The 20,865-nt window shown below is 38.8% G+C and overlaps 1 protein-coding gene across 1 annotated transcript in view; it reads left to right on the top strand.

Annotated features, from left to right (window-relative positions):
- Positions 1-20,865, top strand: part of MAML2 (mastermind like transcriptional coactivator 2) — a 434,525-nt gene that overhangs the window by 406,760 nt on the left and 6,900 nt on the right. The window contains exons 3-4 of the mRNA XM_001367371.4: positions 9,343-9,546; positions 20,165-20,276. Of these exons, the coding sequence (XP_001367408.2) occupies positions 9,343-9,546; positions 20,165-20,276 (316 nt within the window). The remainder of the gene's footprint in view (positions 1-9,342; positions 9,547-20,164; positions 20,277-20,865) is intronic.

Raw genomic sequence — 20,865 nt, forward strand, 5'->3', positions numbered from 1 at the left:
AAAATTAGGATAAAATGCTCCAAAAAAGAGTCACGCTGGGGGGGGGGGGGGGGGCGGGGGAGAAGAACCTTTTTGCCTAGACTCTCAGAACCGAACCAATTGTTTTTAAAGTTTGTGTGTGTCAGTGTGTGTGTCTGTGTGTGTGTGTTGGAAATGGGGGTGGGGGGACTTCTTTAAGAGAACACTATCTGGTTCATCACTTTGACCATTATGTTAAGGATACAGAGCCATCATTCTGTCCACACAACTGGTTGTCCTAACAGTGAAAATGTCAAAAACTCAGAGGACTCTTGATGTTTTAGTACCCTTCAAAGAAGTCACTGATTTTTTTTTTTAATTGCCAAGCTCATGTTTAATTGAAGCCAATTCTTGCTACCTTTTGGTGGAATCAGTTCTGCCTGACGGAACCCTTGCGTGACACTGAAGTGAAACGAAAGGAGAATCTCAGCATTTTAATTAGATTAACATCTTTTTAAAAGATCTTTCAAAGCTGTGCCCATGATTTGTACAGAGGAACATTTGCAAAATGCAGCCTAGACACTAGGCCCCAAACCCTGGGATTTGTAAACGGGATTTACATGATTATCTCCCTCATACATACTGTTTCTTTGAACATTTATCCCATGAAGCTGCAAGCCTTAAAAAAAAAAAAAAAGACCTTGAAGCGGGGCTCTTGGAGCTGAAGTATTTGGATTTGGCTTTTGTTTAGAGTGGGGGTTTTTGTTTTGTTTTGGGGATAATTTGATCACATTCTCAAAGGGCCTCAGACCTCTGGGGTGAACACAGTAAATGCAGAACACATCTAACCTGTCCTCCAAGGAAAGAAAATATCCTGATCATAACCCAAAGCAGTTAGATAATGAATTGCCTAAAACAGATCAGGAATCGACTAGGGCTGCTACCTCTTCGTTAAAGAGGACAGGTAACAGTGAGACTCAATGGTGCTGGATTTGGAGAAGCCTGGGTCTCAAATTCTAGCTCTGCAACTTACTATTCCTATTATTTTAGATGTCACTTGACCTATGGGGGTCTCAGTTTCCTCAACTGCAAATTAAAAGTGCTTAATTCAATGGCATCTAAAGTTTCTGATAGCTCTGAACTTGTGCACCATGATGAAAATAGAATGTGATTATGTTTGTAGCTCAGATAAGCTCCAAGGAACCCGCATCACAGTTATTACACCTATGAGTCAGGCTCTCTACAGCAAGGCTACATTTACTCCTTCGGGGCCCTCGAGGTGCCCCTGAGGGGTTGGGAGATTCTTCTAACAATTCTAACTCATATGAGTACTGGTATTCTACCTTCCCAAGATCAACTGAAAATAATTCAGGGGCCAGCCAGGTGACTCAGGGGATTAATCGCAGAGTCAGGCCTAGAGACAGGAGATCTTGGGTTTGTAAAGATTAAAATTTAGGGAAACTGAGGCAGGTAGAAATTTGTTTCCCTCTGCAAGGAGTATTATAGTTTTATGAAGTTTATTAAAGATTAAAGAAAATACAGGATAAGAAAGCACGTGTCTAGGCCCGAGAGAGGCCTAGACACAACCTCACCTACATTATGAAAAGAGCCACATCTGCTTGCAAGCGGAAAACAGGGAAGAAAAGAGCACAAAAGCCTTTGCAATCAGGTTAAATACCCCATCTTGTTCTTGGCCCAGGTGAGGTTTTCAGTGAGAATCCAAAGCCTTCTGGGGAAGTGGAGCAAGGGCTTCTGGGGATTGAAGTCCTGGATTCAAGTCTATTTTTTACAGGTTCAAATCTGACCTCAGACACTTCCTAGTTGTGTGATCCTGGGCAAGTCCCTTAACATTGCCTAGCCCTTACTACTCTTCTTTCTGCCTTAGAACCAATACACAGTATTAATTCTAAGACAGAAGATGAGTTTATTGTTTGGGGGTTGTTTGTTTTTTAAGAAGGGAGAGAAAGAGAGACAGAATCAGAGACACAGAGACAGAGAGAAAGTTAGTTCAGTCAGCCAGACTTAAGTAGCTTTTAGAATGAGGTATTTATATAGCACACACTTACTATGTGCCAGGGACAGTGCTAAACATTCTATAATTCTTATCTCATTTGATCCTCACAACAACCCTGGGAGGTAGGTGCTATTATTTACTCCCATTTTTATAGTTGAGGAAACTCAGGCAAACAGAAATTAAGTGACTTACCCATAGTCACACAGCTAGTTTCTGAAGCTAGATTTGAACACAAAAGCAGTCTATCCACTGCACCATCTAACATCCCCACAAAAATCTGTGATACACTTTCCCAAAAATACGTAAGGAGACCCAGGAAAAGTAGATTCAAGCTTAGAGAGCACATGTGGCAAATGGGATAATTCACAGCAATTGGTTGCTGGGAATCATTTTCTCCCCTTTGAGTAGGTCTCAGATAGTTCCCATTAGTCATGATACAGGTTCTTTGCTTGGGTCCCTGAGCTACAAATCTATGTCCAGGCTGTCTTTGGCTCCCAATGTAAACTTAGCTGATTCGAGAATGACTTTTGGATGCCATTGGAATGATGGGAAGTGTGATCCTTTCAAGGATTTCCTATATCCATAGAGGAGAATAGAAAACAAGGGGAGGGGAAAAGACCCCAGGCTTATGCCAAGGCCTCTCCTTACTTCCAAAGTAACTCCTGCTCAAAAGGTTTCTAAGAATGCTGTCATATATACTCCCAATTCCTGGAGCTCCCGTATTGTAATTGACTGGGTGCTTTTATATAGGGCACAGAAGGTGAAACAAAATCCCTCAGCTACTTAAGAACAGATTCCCTATATGGTGCCTTTTCACTTCATCCAGTGGCTTTTGGAGACTTTTTACATTCAATCTAAGAACAGGTTCTTAATCTAGGGTTCATAAATTTATTCATTTAAAAATATTTTTATAACCATTTCAATATAATTGGTTTCCTTTATAACCTTCTGTATTTTATTTTAATAAAAACATTTGTATTAAAAGACTTCTTCAGACTCCCAGAGGAATCTATCATATTAAAAAAAAGTTAAAATTCCTTGGTCTAAAATCTAAGATGGAAGATGGCGGCCTAGAAGGAGCAGAAGTTCAGACCTCTGAATACCCTTCCTAACCGATCACAAACTGAATGCTCCTAGAGGACCGAAAATCAAACTTAACAACAAGACAGAGCCAAGGAACTCTCCTGCTGGATTTAATAAAATCTAAGATGGATTGGATTAAAACATGTTCTCACCTAATTAAGATATCAGGGTTAAACTGAGGTGGGATAGTTTTGACCCTACCTTTACACATTTATGAATTAACAAGTTTAAAATTATTTGGAAAGCATTCATTTGTCTAATTCATCCTAATTTTTTACCCATGTTTCTATCTATGAACTCAAATCAATCTTTCCTGTCACTTTTGCCTCTAGAAATTTATTCAGAATAGATGGAAGGTGTAACATTAGCCCCCATTTCACCCTGTATGTTACATTTCTCTTCTAATTCTAAATCAGTGATCCTATGAGTGAATAATAGGAAAGTTTAGGGAAACCTTGCTTAAGTAGGTCCTTTTATACTCTCGAGAATACCTAAGGCACACTCTTATGACATTTCCTTTTAAATTTTCATTCAGCACCAAAACCAAGCCCATTTTTACTTTGAAAATACAGAAAAAGATTTAACCTACTCAGTCAGATTTCACCAAGTAAACCTATGGGAAACTGAAAGTGTGATATGGTTTTATAGTCTCCTGCAAAGTCATTCCTTCATGATGCTGCATTTATCTCTTGATCTTTCCTCCTTATTCCACTCTTGCAAAATAGAGAATCAATGCTGTATATTAGTGATATAAATGTGTAATAAAATTAGCTGACCCTCATTTGGCATGACTGATAATCTGACCTAAGATCTCATCTGTTCCATCTCCAAAGAAAACTATGATTTCTACCTTTGTGGGTAACCTTGTGAGCAAAAAGATGGTCATGGCGGAATGTTCACTCCTTCATTCTCCTATGTCCCAGACAAGTATAGAGCTAAAATTGCATCCATTTCACTCATAATATAGGAGAATGATTCTTTGCAGGTTCAGGATAAATGTCTTTCTTTCAGAGGAATGGTAAATTAGCTTAATTTTAGTAACAAGTCCCTTACACCAAAAGATTGGGACATTAAAAATAATCACAAAAAGTAAGCAAACCCATTTCTCCAAGCAAGAAGAATATAGAAATTGTGAACATTTTATAGATTAGAATGAGTGAAAGAATACTCAAAGAAGATGAGCTCTTCAACTGAGAAAGAAACTCACAGATCAACCCAGAAGAGCATAATCTCCCTCAAAACATCAACTCTTAGCCTCTAGTGCTGCAGGTGCTAAAAGTTATGGAATATGTTGGAGACTGCCTTCCCCACATGACTTCCCACCTGTCATTGAAAAGATTTCATTTGCTTCCCTCAAAAAGCCTTTATGCATTTTCTCAGTGGTCTCTACAAAGCTGCAATCTCTGACCCCTGAAGCATTGTGATACTGAAGTCTCTCAACAAATCACATCTTCTTCTGTATGTGATACATAGGTCACAAGTCGCTTCAGGGAACTGCCCACCCTGACTGTGCAATCTATTGCACTAAAAACAAAGTTGGTTACTGCCAAAACATAAAAAGACACATATATGTCTATGTTAGCCTAAGAGTCTTACTTTAAATTGCAGTAATTTAAAAAATTTTTAATTTAATTTTTAATTTTAAAAAGATATTACTCTTTTAAAAGCTATTACTAGCCTGGTTTACACTGTACAGATTTATACACTAGCAATACCAACCTACCTCAGTGACTTGATTAATTAAAACCTTAAAAGCATTTCAAGATTTCTGAGGGGTTTGTTTCCTTTATTTGGGGTGAGGGGGAATCTCCACGAATGAGCGCACATTAGTGATGAACTTTGCTCACAATGCTCCAGCAAGAAAGACCAGAAACCCATTTTAAATGTCAGAGTCATATCTTATAATTTCATGGGCTACAAAAAACAGAACCAAAGCATGAAATAGAATACAATTCCAGATTCATGATTTGAACCAGTCACATGGGGACTCTCTGCCCCCAATCAATCTTTTGCCCCAGCTGCTAGAGCAAACTGGCTATTTTATCATTTAATAGATAACACGAGTACAGATAGATTAATTCATTTTTAAAAATACTTGCATCTGTGAGGGTCTGTCATTTTTAGGAAGGCTCCCATAACCTATCAAGAGGAAATGTGTGCAGGGGGAGGAACAGATGACTTCTATTAATTCTGGATACACGTGGGCAGGGTTTAAGGCAAGAGTGAGCTGAATATGGAAATCAAAGCCAATCCATTGTAGCATATTTTTTCTTTCAAAATATTTTATGTACCAAAGTTTGCACAACATCTTGGCAAGAGCTGTAAGCCTGTGGAAGGAGGTGTTTTGTGTTTCACATTTAACGTAAGAGCTAAAAAATGTAGCAACAGCTAAATCAGAATTCTTCCCTCAATTGAAAGAATGTGTACAGTGTTTTTGTTAAGACCCATAAGGTTTTCTTGGGGAAAAGCTTTTGATGTTTATATGCCTATTCCAGACTGGCAAAATAAAACTCTTCTCTCATTTCTTCATCTTTCTCCTTCCTTCATCTTGGTGGTATCTTTGGTTCTTCATATTCAAACAGTGCCCTCCCTCTCCTTCTGTTACCCTTATTATGCATTTCCAGTAGGCACAGCTTGTAGAACATGGCTTCAGGAAAAAAAAAAAGGCAGAAAATATTTGTTGGTTTATATATGGGGATAGAAAAAGAACAAGACTAAATTTAGCACTGTCCATCTGTTTTGGTGTAGAGGGAAGATGACATCGGGTTTCTTGGAAGATGACTCTTATAAATCTTAGAGGAATGTGACATTTCAGAATTCTATTCCATCAAATGGTGGAATTCTACTATCCACAATCCTATCTACCTTCTCCTCCTTCCCTTTCTAACCACATCCCCCACTCCCTAGCTAGAAAAGATCTCTCTTGCCCCAAAACTCTTAATAGTATTGCATACTTCTAACATGTAATCTTTCCAGAAAAGTTGTCACTACTGTGTGTAAAGGAGTGATCTGGGCATTAGACATAGGAGACGATAGCACCACAGACCTAAAGTGGGAAGGGAACTCTCAAACTGGTGTCACCCACCCATTCCATGAGGCAGTTGAAGCCTGAAAAGTGTAAGTGACTTGCTGGAGATCACACAGGTCAATAAAGATCACAGGTCAGCTTTGAATTCAAGTGTTCTGACTCCGGAGTTAGGGTTCTTTATATTACCCTGCATGAATAGATATAATTAAAATATATGATGAGGAAATACATAAGAGAGCTCTAGGGAAGGAAAAATGAGAATTAACGGAGGTCCTCCAGGAAGCTTCATTTCATGGATAAGGGGGCATTTGGGCTGCATGTTGGTTACCTGGCTTCTCTTATCAGAGGACAGACTGGTTTGACTCAGAGGCCCAGAAGGTAACATCAAGTGAAAGGGATGTAGAGGAAAGGGGGAGATTGGGGGGGGGGGGAGGAGCGAGTGTAGAAGTTCAGGATGGGAAGTAATCTTTGGCACAAAGACAAAGCAGAAGAGCCCTTGGTTTCATTAAATGCCAACTAGTTTTTACCCAAGATAGTTTCTTTTGATGGTAGTTCTCATGTGCCCTTTCCTCCCTCCTCTGGATCTGTGCCACTCTGGATCTAGGCACTAGGTCCTGAAAGATGGATGACCTCATAAGGTAGAAGTACTTATAGGAAGGGGAGCAGCCCAAGATCAAGTTGGATAAGGAAGATGCAATCAGATGATGGAAGTCTAAGAGCCAAAATTCTTGGTGTACAGGCTACCTCCCTACCAAGAAATCTCTTGAAGGAAAGGGATTGTTTCTTATTTATCTGTTTCTCTCTCAGTACCTTCATAAATTTCAGTTTGCTTTAAACTCATGAAGGCAACTAGGTGGCACAATGGATAGAGCACAAGAATCAGGAAGATTCAAGTACAAATCTAGTCACTGGACAAGCAACTTAACCTCTGTTGGCCTCAATTTTCTCAAATATAAAAAAGGAATAACACTTACTTTCCTGGGTTATTGTGAGAACTAAATGAGATATTTGTAAAGCACAGAGTACCTTGCATATACTGTAGATATTTAATAATTTTCTTCCAGCTCTAAATCTATGCTTTTATAATCCTATAATAAACTGAGAATGGTAGTGATGCATAGGTACATTGATGCTCAAGATACTAAAAAAAACAGGATGCTTTCTGGTTAGAGATTCTATAGAGAATTTATAGGAAGATGAGACAAAAATTGTATAGGATAAGAATGTGTCAAATGGGGGCGGATAGGTGGCTCAGTGGATGGAGACTCAGGAGGATATGAGTTCAAATCTGGTCTCGGATACTTCCCAGCTGTGTGACCCTGGACAAGTCACTGAATCCTAATTGCTTAGTCCTTTCTGTTCTTCTGCCTTGGAACTGATGCTTAGTACCAATTCCAAGACTGAAGGTAAGGGTTTAAAAAAAAAAAAGGATTCATCAAATGGTTAAGAACTGTCCCATTAAAGAAAATGCCCAAAATGATAACACCAATCATAAGAGTGGGGAGCTTTAGACTTGAAAGGCAGTTTAAAGAGAGATCATCTAATACAACCTCCTAAATTTAGAGATGACAACCATCTGATTTTTAAAGTAACTTCTCCAAATATAAGGCCTCATTTTCCCACAAATAGATTTTATATAAAATCTGAATGTGGAATTTTGACACATTTTGAAGTATGAGTGTATGTGTGTATGTGTGTGTGTAGGCACATAATGAGAAGCAGCACACAACATGAATAATAGCCCATCTTCAGAGTTAAGATGAGGGTTTGAATCCTGTTTCTGACTTACTGGCTAGGTGGCCATGGGCACACCACTTAAATGTCCTAGACAACTCTCTATGAGCATACGTTGTAGAAAACTTATGGAGCTGTATTGGATGAACTGTATTGACTGACATCTCTTGTCATTCCTCTCTTATCACCCCCTTCCCCACTACCCCATCCCTCTCATCTGAGCCCCTTGCCTCCTATTTCACTGAGAAAAATTGAGACCATTCCCCGAGAATTCCCTCTTTTCCCCATCTCACAGCCTTCTCCCATTATCCCCCTGCTATCTCTTCCTTCACTCTATTCAGATGATGAGGTAGCCTTCCTCCTGGCCAAGGCCAAACTACTATTACTACTACCCTCTGTAAGGATCATGCACCTTTGATCCCATCCCCTCATCTCCAACAGATGGTGCCCATTATCATCCCCGATTTTTCTCTAATCTTCCATCTTTCTCTCTCTATTGGCTTCTCCCCTGCTTCCTTCATGCACCTGTGATCCCAACCCAGTTCAGCTTGTCCAATAAATTGGCTCATCTGTCTCCCCTAACAGGTCCAGACATATGTGTGTTATATATCATGTTTGGTATTACATTGCATGTTACAAAGAGATAATCATTTAGGGGCATGGCCTCTATCAAATACAGTCTACATTTAGACCACACAATTATTTCCGTTGCTGAATCTGTACATGTGTGACTGTTAAGCACAAGAATAGAATCCTTAGGGGCAACTGGGTGGCTCAGTGGTGGGAGAGACAGACCTAGAGACTAGAGATCCTGGGTTCAAATCTGGACTCAGACACTTTCCAGCTGTATGACCTTGGGCAAGTCACTTAACCCCCATTGCCTAGTCCTTACTGCTCTTCTTCCTTGGAACCAATACAGAGTATTGATTCCAAGATGGAAGGTAAGGGTAAAAAAAAATGAAACATATGTATACATATATATATATGTATATATATATATATATATATATATACACATATTTACAGATTCCCTGCTGTCTACTAAGAGCCATGTACTGTAACAAAATGAGCTTGTTGCTCCTTGGGTCTTTAGTTAAAATAGAATTCAACTGACTTTAAAATATATTTACATATACACACACACATATATAAAGAATAGAGTCCTTACACAATTCTGAACACTTGCTAAAACTACCATAAATTTCTATCTGAGTTTTCTTTGAGGGCCCATAACTGCCTTGTGGAATGTGGTGCAGCTTTCACCATAAGAGTCATCTGGGAGCTTGGCCTGTCTAAGAAAGCCCTGGTTTACTAACTACGCCTTTTCTTGCTATTATTTGTAATGCCCATGGTCATTCCTCCTACCTTTAAAAAGCAATTCTGTGAGTTGCACTCCATTAGTCCAGCTTGATGTTTAACAAGATGAAAATTTGTAAAAGCTAAGCTCATGATCTTTGGGAACATTCTTCCCCTTAATTCACAGTAGCTTTCCTCCCTCCCCTCCCCTTTTCTTTTATTTCTTTAGGATCAACACTCTGTGGTAAGCCAGAACACAGGCCCCTGTCCAAGTTCCACTTCTTGCTCGAATCCAAACACTGGAAGTAGTTACATGAACTCCCAGCAATCGATGTTGAATCAGCAACTGATGGAGAAGAAGCAGGCTATCCAGAGGCAGCTCATGGAGCAGAAACAGCATCTCCTCCTTCAGCAGCACATACTTGCAGATGTAGTAAGTGTTCTTCCTGACTTCCTCCTTCAGACCAGTTTTTTTCCCAGAACTGTGGGAGGTATGGTAGTCCCATGTGCACTTGGTTATTTAGTCTCCTGCAGCTCCTTGTCCTTTGCCCAGAGTCCTCTGGGAGCAATAAGGTGAGCCTCACAGTTCCCGGGTTGGGAGAGATCAAATCTGCACATACAGAGCAGTGGAAAGAAAAATTACTTTATCCAAAGGCAAAATTATTGAAGTTCATTGAGCTTTCATCTACCTAGCTCAGCCCAGCCCAGGAATGTCTGAAGACCTCAAATAATAAGCAGCCTCTGCAGGTTCCCTGGAGGAGCTGCGATTGTTTCTCTCCTGTGGGCAGCAGCAGGGATAGAAGGCGCTTTAGAATAGCACAGATCCCAGAGTTTTTCAATAAGGAATGAGAGCAAATCAGTTCAATTCAATAAATATTCAGTAAGCCGCAGGGCGCTGCTCTGAAAACTGGGGGTCCAGAAAACAAAAACAAGAGACCCTGCCTTCAAAGATCTAGGGTTACACTGGAGTAATGGCAAAGCCAAAATTTTGTTTCTCAATCACATGCCTCATATTGGGCAAAGAAGATTGTTTTTCAGTGCTCTCATCCAGGGCAGTCTGATCTCTGAGAGTTTCTGACCTGGGTTTGGGTCTGAACATCAGATCCATTCTGCCACTGGGCTCAGCCACTCTCAGCCATTGTGGAAGCTCTGCTACTTCAGATGAATAAAACTTCAGGAATCTCCTCCGTCTGGTATTCTTGCCCTGATTATTCCTCTGCCAGTTTCAAACTGGGCTAAAAGCTGGGACTGAAACTCTGCTCTGCTTGGGGGTGTGAATCCACCTGCTCCTACTTGCTTCTGAATTTCCTCCTTTCTCCTATACACAAGCTCTCACCAGGAGCCATTCCTCACTCCTGGGCACAGGTCCTTTCCTCAGTCCACCCTTGATCTGTGACCTGGATCTGGTTTTGAGGCAAAAAAGCTGCCAGTTGGCACCTTGCATGAGATTGTGCCTAAGTATAAATCTAGGACTTTTTCTTGCTGCCCTTGGGTACAGTTCACACTCCTGGCCAGACCCATCTCTGGTGTCCATAATCCACTCTATCTTCCTTTGCCAACCTAGATTGGACAAATGAATCTGGTTTTTTCCTTGACTTTCCCACTGAAGATTCTGTCTGGTCTATTCTCTAGATCTGTTTGGAAGAGTTTGAGGAGGAGGAATGGCCTTCACTACTTCTTGCTATTCTATCATCTTGGCTTGGATTTTTGCTAACAGAAATGAGCACTGAGATAAAACACTTTCTCTTTAAAATCATTTGAGATCTCATTAGATAGGAGAGGAAACCCATGAAGCTATGAGATTTTTATAGTTCCCTAGCCAATTTCTCACACAATTCCCACGTCTTGTTTTTATAGATATTTTCTCATTTATTTCCCTCAACAGCTAACCCTCTGTCTGTGCTCTGGACCCCATTCCCTCCTAAGCAGCTAGGTAATGCAACAGATAGAGAGCTGTGGACCTGAATTCAAATCTTGCCACAGATACTTATTAGTCATGTAACCCTGGGCAAGTCAAGTTAGCCTCTCTTTGCCTTAGTTTTCTCATCTGTAAAAGGGTTACTGTAAGGATAAAATGAGATATTTATAAGGCATTTAGTACAATGCCTGGCACTTTGTAACTATTTGTTTCTTATAACTGAGGAACCCCTCATCTGTTCTCCATCATCTTCCTTCTCTCTCTTTGCAGGATCATCTTTGACAGGCTCCTTAGTCCAACCTTACAGAAAGGACTAGAATCCTTTCTGTAATATACCCAGCAACTAGTCAGTTATCCAGCTTTTGCTTGAAGGCTTTCCTTCAATTGATTCTTATCTCACAGGGTTGTTGTGAAGACCAAAACATATGAAAAGTGCTTTATAAACCTTGAGAGTTTATGTAAATGCCAGTTATTATTAGAATGACTATTATTGATAATAAGAATCACTAACATTTACATGGCATATACTATGTGCCAGGCATTTTACAGCACTTTACAGTTATTATCTCAATCCTCACAACAACCCTGAAAGGTAGGTGCTATTATTTTCCCCATTTTACAGATGAAGAAACTGAGGAAAACTGAGAGGTTAAATGACTTGCCCAGGGTCACATAGTTGGTAAGTGTCTGGGTTCAAATTTTAACTCAAGTCTTCTTCAAGACTCCCATTCTGGCACTCTATTCACTGCCTAGGTTATTCATATGATTATTATTAGTATTATTTCTGACATGGCCTTGAGGGCTCTTGCTATCCTGGTTGTCCAATTTATCAATGCCCTTCCTCACATATAACACCCAGAACTAAGCCCGGTGCTCTAAGACAGAGTAGAGCAATTATAGTCCCTCCCTAGTCCTGGCTCCTCTACTTCTAGTAATAAAAACTAAAATATATCAGTTCTTTTGCTTCTGCTTCAGATCTCCTGTCTACTGCAAGAGGAAAAGGATAAAAAAATAATAATAACCTGTTAGTAGAGTATAATATCCATGACAGAGTAGAATAAAATAAAGCATTTTACATCTCCTAATTTCTTCTGCACCTCATAACTGGGAAAGCCCTGGCTATATTAGCTTCCTGCTTCATAAGCTGAACACTTAAAGAAGAGGAAGAAGAAAAAAGAAAAGAAAGGAAAAAGTGGATTCCCTGAAAGTACCCCCATTACCACTAACTTTAAGAATGATAACATTAGAGGGACAGCTTAGTGGCTCAGTGGACAGAGCTCCTGGCCTGGAGTTAGGAGGACTCAAGTTCAGATCTGGCCTGTAACACTTCCTAGCTGGGTGAGTCTGGGCAGGTCACTCAACCCCCTTGCTTTTCTGTCTCCAAGTTGTTACTAAGACAGAATGATAATAATAAAGGGTTTGATTAAATGACCCCTTGGCTCTTTGCTTCTACTCTTGCACATTGCAGGTTCCATGACTTCATCTGTGTGGTTGTACCCACACAACCATTTCACACCTTGGTTGGAGGTCTTCCTGAATTGCTATGGCCAAAAACCATTCCTTTCCCGGTGGTCAGCAATCTCCTTGTGAGCATCGCTGCACTTAGCCCAGCCAATCCTTGGATGATAAATGCATAGTCACTGAATTCCAGCATTTCAGGTTTGGAAAGCAACTCAGGGGCCAGAACCTAGTCCAATCTGTGCCCAAAAAAGAATTACTGCTCCAATACTGCCAATAAGTGATTCTCCAGTCTTTGCTTAAAGAGCTCTACAGTGAAGCTGCTGGATTTGGCCTCTCCCTTGGGACATGCCCAAGCTTGAAGGAAGGACATTTTCCATGGAGAGCTCATACCCCTGTAATTTCCTACTTCTTCAGCTCCAAGGGCAAAGTGCGGTACTTTTAAGGCTAAAACACAAATAAAAACAAATAAAAACAAAGCTACTGTCTAGACAAAACCCTCTTCTCTTCCACCTATATGCTACTTCACACTTTGGTCTCATCAGTTCCCACAGAATCAATGATCCTCTCTCTACTGATGATTCTCAGATCTACTCATCCAGCCCTAACCCCTTTCCAAAACTCCAGTGTCTAATGTCCAACTACCCATGTGATGTCTTGAACTGGGTGACTCTAAAACATCATGAACATGACCCATCTAAAACTGAACTCATTCATTACCTATCTCCATTCCCCCAACCCTTCCCTCTTTCTAACTTCCTTATTACTGTTGAGATCACTTGCCACCCTCTCAGTCATTCTAGCTTGCAACCTACTTGTCATCTTCAACTCCTTCTTTCTCACACATCCCCAATCCAATTAAGTTGCCAAAGCCTGTTGATTCCAACTTTGTAATATCTTTCATATTCATCCCCTTCTCTCCTCTGACATAGCCACTGCCCAGATGCAAGCCCCCAAACCCTCATGCCTGAACAATTGGAATAACCCTCTAGATTGTCTCCCTGCCTTGGGGCTCTTCCCACTCCATTCATTATCTTCCATTTAGCTGTCAAACTGATTTTCCTAAAGGTCTGACTATCACCTTCTAATGAATAAACCCCAGTGACTCCCCACTTCCACAATAAAATATAAAATCTTTAGTTTGGCTTTTAAAATCTTTCATAACCTGCTCCTTCCTACCTTTGCAGGCTTCTTATATCTATATCCCATGTTCTTTGGTCTCCTTAATGTCCCTTGAACTCTATTTCTAAACCCTGGGCATTTTTACTGATTGTCTCCCATATCTGAAATTTCCTCCCTCTTCATCTCTAGTTTCTGGCTTCCTTGGCTTTCTTCATGTCCCAGCTAAAATCCCACTTTCTGTAAGAAACTATTGATGGTCTTCCTTAATGTTAGTGCCTTTCTTCTAAGATTATCTCCATGTCCTGAATATATTTTATTTGTATAATTATTTATATACAGTCTCCCTCATCAAACTGTGGTTTTTGCCTTTCTTTGTAGCATAGGCACTTTTTTTTTTAAACTCTTAACCTTCTATTGTAGAATCAATACTGCATATTGGTTAGAAGACAGAAGAATGTTAAGGCCTAGGCAATGGGGATTAAGTGACTTGACCAGGGTCACACAGCTAGGAAATGTCTGAGGCCAGATTTCAACCCAGGACCACCTGTCTCTGGGCCTGGCTCTCGACCCACTGAGCTTTTTGATTGTTGACTTCAAAAATCCAAGTATCTCCACGCTTCAGAGCAAGACTTTCATGGAAGCCCAGAGTAGGAAAAATTATAAAAAATAGTTTGGTACTTCAAGATAATGCACTAGATCTGGGTTTAGAGGCCCTGCATTTGAATGACAGTTTGGACATATCCAAACTTCTTGCCAGCAGCCTTGCTCCCACATAGGTATCTTTACTGTCCCCCACCTACTTTTTAGTTCCTCTTCTTATACCATCTTCCTCCATTAGCATATGAATTTCTATAGGGAGGGACTGTCATTTTTCCCCTGCTATTTGTATCCTGAATGCTTGGTACCTAATGAAGACATAATAAACTCTCTCTCTCTCTCTCTTTCTCTCTCTCTCTCTCTCTCTCTCGCTCTCTCTCTTTCTCTTACTCTCACTGTCTCTCTCCTTCCCTCTAACAACTTGTTGATCTATCTATGTGATCTTGAAGAAGTCACTTTACTTGTCTAGACCTCAGTTTCTTCATCTGTAAGGGGTTGGACAAGATAATTTCTAAGGTATCTGATTGTAAATCCAATATTCTTCCCACTATGCCATTATTCTCATTGTAGCAAAGAATTGAAGGCAAGATTATTTTCCACAAAAGGTTCATTTCCTTGCAATTTCCTATCTCCCACAGGGCTCTAATTGCAAAGGACAACGTTTTAATTTGTAATACATTAATAAGAATGAAGCTGCTTTGCATGACTTTAAAGGGGGTATACACTTGTCATTATCTGGGGGCTATTTATTGAATTTGGGTGTGGTTTTAACAAACCCAAAGAAGAAATGATCTCTGATGGTACTTTTTATACACATGTGATTTATAATCGTTTTAATCAGCTTGGCAAAGCTAGACCTGAGACTATTTAGCAGAGCATTTCTCCCAGGTGTGTAATTATTCCTGTTTTTATTCCCTCTGAGAAATTTTCTGTGCATGACATAAGAAAAGGAGTAGCACTTATATACTAGTTTAGCCAAATTAGTTCTTTTTTCTTTCATGGACCTGTGATTTGGTCTGTGTAGGGAGCTCCCAGTATGAAAATGCCTTCTGTTAATGCAGATAGGGAACTATTCTGCAACCTAAGATCCTTCACTTTACCTGGGTCACTGGGAAGTTAAAAGCCTTGCCCAGGGTCACACAGCTGGTATGAATCAGAAGCAAGACTTAAGCCCAAGACTCCAAACCGGAACTTCAATTTGCTGTTCCAAATTCCACACTGCTCTTCTAAATAGGACTGCTTAAAAAAAAAAAAGAGGGGAATGGGGGTTGGCTCCTAGATCTACTCTAAAAACATAATAGTTCTATTCCATTACCTCACCACAGAGTAAGATGGCCCCATGGTTGTTAAAGATTCTTCTCTACAGAGTGCAAACTTTGTTTCCTTTGCCACCCTGTCAGGCTGGAAAGGCTTCAAGAATGGCCCAAGATGTGGATGGCCAAGGGGTCACCATCATCCAAAAGGCTTATATATCATAGATTTAGGAAGGAATTTTGAGGACTTTTACTATATTTCCCTCATTTTACAAATGAATAAAGTGAGCACAATAGACATGAAATAATTTGCCTAAGATCATGTCGGCAGGAAATAGTATGGTCAGTATCTAATCTCAGAGGATGATGGCAAACGTCACATTCTCTCTACTCCATTCACTGGGGGATGACTTGGGAGGTATATTTCCTTTCTTCTTTCCTTTAGATCACAAACGAGTTGATTTCCCAGTGTTGGCTCTGGCCATAGCATTGACATGGCAGCTGAAGAAAGCCCTCTTCTCTTTCTGCTAAGCTTGGAGAGCTAGGGAGGGTCCACTTGTTCCTATTAAGGAAATTGTGTTGTTTTTTTAAAAATCCTTACTTGCTGCTTTGTATCAATTCTAAGACTCAAGAGCAGCAAGGGCTAGACAGTTGGGATTAAGTGACTTGCCAGGGCCAATGACTTGCAAATGTCTGATGCAAATTTGAACCCAGGTCCTCTTGACTCTAGACCCAGCACTCTATCCCCAATGCTACTTAGCTTTCCCTGTTGACTACTTTAAAATTTTTTTAAATTAATATGTGATTTAATTTTAAATTAAAAGTTTATTTTCTCTTTCCCACCTTACCCCTCTCTTTGAAAATGAAAAAGAAAATCCTTGTAATAACTATGCATAGTCAAATAAATCAAATTGGAAAGGTTCCAAAATATATATCTTATTCCACCTTCTGAGCATATTACCTCTCTGTCAGGAGGTGGATAGCATGCTTTCTCCTTAATCCTTTAGAGCTGTGTCAATCGTTGGGTTGATCAGATTTTTCTAAGCCTCTAAACTTTTGTAAGTGTTATAAAAATTGGACATTTGGAAACATTGAAGAGTAGACATGTTTCTGGCCTATGGTCATAGGTGTGTACCCTGTGTACTGTAACTTTAGCCCATATGTACCCCTAACTGTAACTTTAGCCCAGACCATAAGTTTCCCCTTTGAAAGAAAGCAGAACATCTTCCAAATGGTTGAATAATAGGGCCAAAGCCAGCACCATAAAATAATTTCATTTGTGTTCTCACAGCTAAGGAAAAGAAGAAAGGAAACGTATTTATTAAGTATATTCTCTGTGTTAGTCATTGCTAAGTGCTTCACAAAAATTATTATAATATTTGATTCTCACAACAACCTGAGGAGGTTGGTGTCATTATTGTTCCATTTTACAGTTGAGGAAACTGAGGGAAACAGGTTAAATTATTTGCTCAAAGTCACACAGCTAGTAAGTGTCTAGGGCCAAACTTGAACTCAGGTCTTCCTGACACTAGGTCAGAAATTCTATCCATTGTACCTCCTAAATTCAGTTTCCAAAGATAGATGATTAACCTAGTCCCATATGAATATTTCGATGCACATATTTGGATGCATGTTGGGTATATATATATATGTATATATATATTATACATATATATATATATATAAATAATAAATCTAAAGGTGAAATTGAGTCTGTACTTCTGTACTTTGGAACTGCAAGTCTCTTATTAAAAAGGAACTCTATCTTTAATCCTTGACCAAAGTAAGAGAGACATAATGGAGGTAGCTTCATGGCTCAATGGATAGAGACCCATGCCTGGAGATGGGAGGTCTTGAATTCAAATCTGGCCTCAAATATAATAGCTCAAATTATATATATATATATATAAATAGCTCAAAAAATAGCCTCAAAAACAAATAGCTGTATGACCTTGAGTTCAATCACTTAACCCCAATTATCTAACCTTTACTACTCTTTGCCTTGGAACCAATACTTAGTATTGATTCTAAGACAGGTCAGGGTTTTGAGAGAGAGAGAAGAACATAAAGTCCAACCCAATGGAGGTAATATGCCACTGTTCTTTGCCACAATTATACATCTGAAATACCAGGCTTAGTTCTGGGCATTTTAGATTTGGCATCTGCCAAATATTAGGAATTTGTCAAGGTAGAGTGTATCCACGGTGGCAGGTTAATGATATGGTCAAATCCAGCACCATAAAATTAATTCATTTGTGATCTCACAGCTAAAGAAAAATAAAAAGGAAACATGGGGTGATAGAAAAGGAAACTGGAGACTACAACATAAGAGGAACTGGGAATACTTAGCCTGGAGAAGAGAAGACTTTGGGACTTAATTTCTGTCTGAAAGAATGTTGTATGAATGAAGGGTTTGACTTCCTCTGCTTGACCCCAGAAAACAGAAATAGAATCATTGCCAGATGGTGTGGTTGGGGAGGAGTGGATAGTTACAAGGAGGTAGATTGAAAGAAATCTTTATAACAATTAGGGCTGTACAAAAATGGATGGGCTACCTCTGACAGCTTTAGGTACTCCTGGAGATTTGAAAGCACAGGCTGGATGACCACTTAAGGGAATATTGTAAAGGGACTTTCTATTCAGGTGTTGACTGGAAAAGATGGCTTCTAAAATCCTTTCTCACTTTGAAATTCACAAAGACCAAGAACACCAAATTACACAAGCAAAAATTATGAGCATGTGCTTAAAGGAAAGATTTTGGGAAGTCTGAAAGTTGGTGTGAAATGGCAAACTAAGACTGGATGGTAGTTTCCACTAGGATGGATGGATATTGCTATATTTCAGGTTCATTGAGAAGTACAAACTATTTCTAAGACAGTTAGGGTTCATAAAAAAAGGACTTTGCCAACACTTTTTTCATTTTACTTACAAATGATATTTAAAAGAAATTTAAGCCATAGTTACAATTAAAATATTTAAGAGACTGGTTGGGGTAAGAATATCAATTTATTGATTAGGTGAGCATTTAACTAGAAAATTAATAGGTCAATGATCTTCTCTATGATCAAAGACCATGAATTTCCTTCACACTGGTCTATAAATACAACTTGGGAGCTCATTATCCAGTTACTCCCTTGGACAACCCAAGACATCTCTGGTTGCTGATTAGTTAATGAGGAAGTAGTTCATTAAGACTCTCAATCCATCTCCATGTCCATGGTTGAATGGGGGGAAGGGGGGTAAGGAGGATACCTAACAGGAAGAGTCTTTATCTATTAATCAGGTTTTATTGGAAGAGTCAATAGACTAATTGAAGCCTTTCTAATCTAGGACCCTGATATAGGAATAATACAGTGTATATATATATATATATATATATATACATATATATATATACATATTTTAAAATTCTCATAATATAATTCTGATTCATTTATACTTAAGTCATCAGAATTGCATTTTATGAATCACTTGATATTCAGGAAACCAATGAGACTTTAAAATGTATGGGATTTTTTCTTCTTCTTAGAAATAAGAATTTGAATTGGATTTATTGTAATTTTAGTGATTACTCTCCTTTTTAGTAGATGAAGTCCATTCTGAAAACTGGAAATGTCTGTAAACACAAGGTTTAGATGGGATCTAAGTCATAGGCTATATCTTACATTCATTTAATTAACCCAATTTGTTGAATTTCCTACAATATTGGAAAATTAATTTTCTTTCTTAAAATGGAGATTACTTCCTTCTGTGGAACTCTAAAACTGCCAAAGGAGCACTTTAGGGACTTGTCCCTTTTGGATTCCCAGGCACCCCTCATCCCCAGTTCTCCAAACTCTCAGTATCAGCAGGTGACCAATACCAGAAATAATGAATGAAGAGAGGAGACATAGAGACTGAGCAAAAAGCTTTTATTATATTTTATGCATTGATATTAATGCAATTAATTGCTAAGGACATTCCCAGATTCATAGATTTAGAGCTAGAAAGGACCTTATATATTATATATTATATATATATATCATTTTACAGATAAAAAAACAAAGGCCCAGAGAGATTAAGTTTTTTGCCCAAATTTTCACAAGTAGTAAAATGTAGAAATGGGATTTGAGCTCAGGTCCTCTGTTCCCAAGCTAGTGGCTCTCTGCTAAATTAAATATTAAGAGTTTAACAAATAATTTAATTTTTTTTAAAGAGTGAAGAAATAATAGAAAAATATCCATGGCTTTAGAATATGGGTATTAGGGAATTGAGAAGGATAGTACGCATTCATTCTGCTAGCACATCTTTCCCCCCATAACTCTAGGCTTCTTAGTTCCAGAAAGATTCACAAATAAGAAGGAACCAGATTCATGTCTCTTTCTATATATAACTTTGAACCAGAAGCATGGTTACTTTAGAAATTCAAAGAAGAGATGTTCTCAAAGAAATAAAAATCCAAGATAAAGGAGCTGTGAAGAATAACCAGGAAAAAATAAGAGATGCTAATGATTATAAAGAAGGGAAACTTTTATGCCATTACTGAAAGACCATTGAAATGAAGGATATTCTTGTCTCAATTAAGGGTTAAGTTTTGGATCCATAATATTAAATCAGTACTTTGAAATTATTTTTATATCTTTGAGATCACAAGATCCCATTACTGAAGAAAGAGTGTCACATAAATTGCCAACTTATTTACTGATATTATTTCATTTTGTCAGGAAAAAATTGCTCCACAAGATCAGATAAACAGACACTTGACACGGCCACCCCCAGATTACAAAGACCAAAGAAGAAACATGGTCAACATGCAACCAACAAGCCAATATTCTGGTAAGTAGATATGAAATTAAGTCAAAGTCAGAACTATACAAAGAAAAAAATCAATTTAGGGTATTTCATGCTTTTTTTTTCTCCTTTGAAGTAAAAATCATCTTATCAGAATCTTCTACTGCCTCCCAATTTTCCTCCATAGAAGGAAATATTTATGCTATTCTCTGTAAGGGGAACTCCTGAAACCTACTTGATGACCCATCTTTGATTTAATAAGTTCTAGAGGGGTTCCTAAGGCTAACTGAGTTCCCCAGGGCCACTTACTACTGTAAGAGGCAGGATTTCAACTTGTCTCCGTGATTCCAAGTCTAATTCTATCCATTATACCATTGATTCTAACAAAATCTAGTTATTAACATTGGTTTTTTGAGATCTGCTGTCAGTCCTTCATACATTCTTACCTCTACTCTCCTATATTCTTCTGAAACTTTTATTCATTTTAATTTAGTTCAATAAGAATTTGAGAGATGAAGAGGGCCTAAACCAGAGTGGTAGCAATATGTGTGGAGAGGATGGGGTAAATATGAGCAATATTAGTAAAGTCAATTTAATAGGCTTTAGCAACTATTTAGATGCAAGGGATAAAAGA

This window comes from Monodelphis domestica, chromosome 4 (genome assembly GCF_027887165.1).
Source record: "Monodelphis domestica isolate mMonDom1 chromosome 4, mMonDom1.pri, whole genome shotgun sequence".
In the NCBI taxonomy this organism is placed as follows: Eukaryota; Metazoa; Chordata; class Mammalia; order Didelphimorphia; family Didelphidae; genus Monodelphis; species Monodelphis domestica.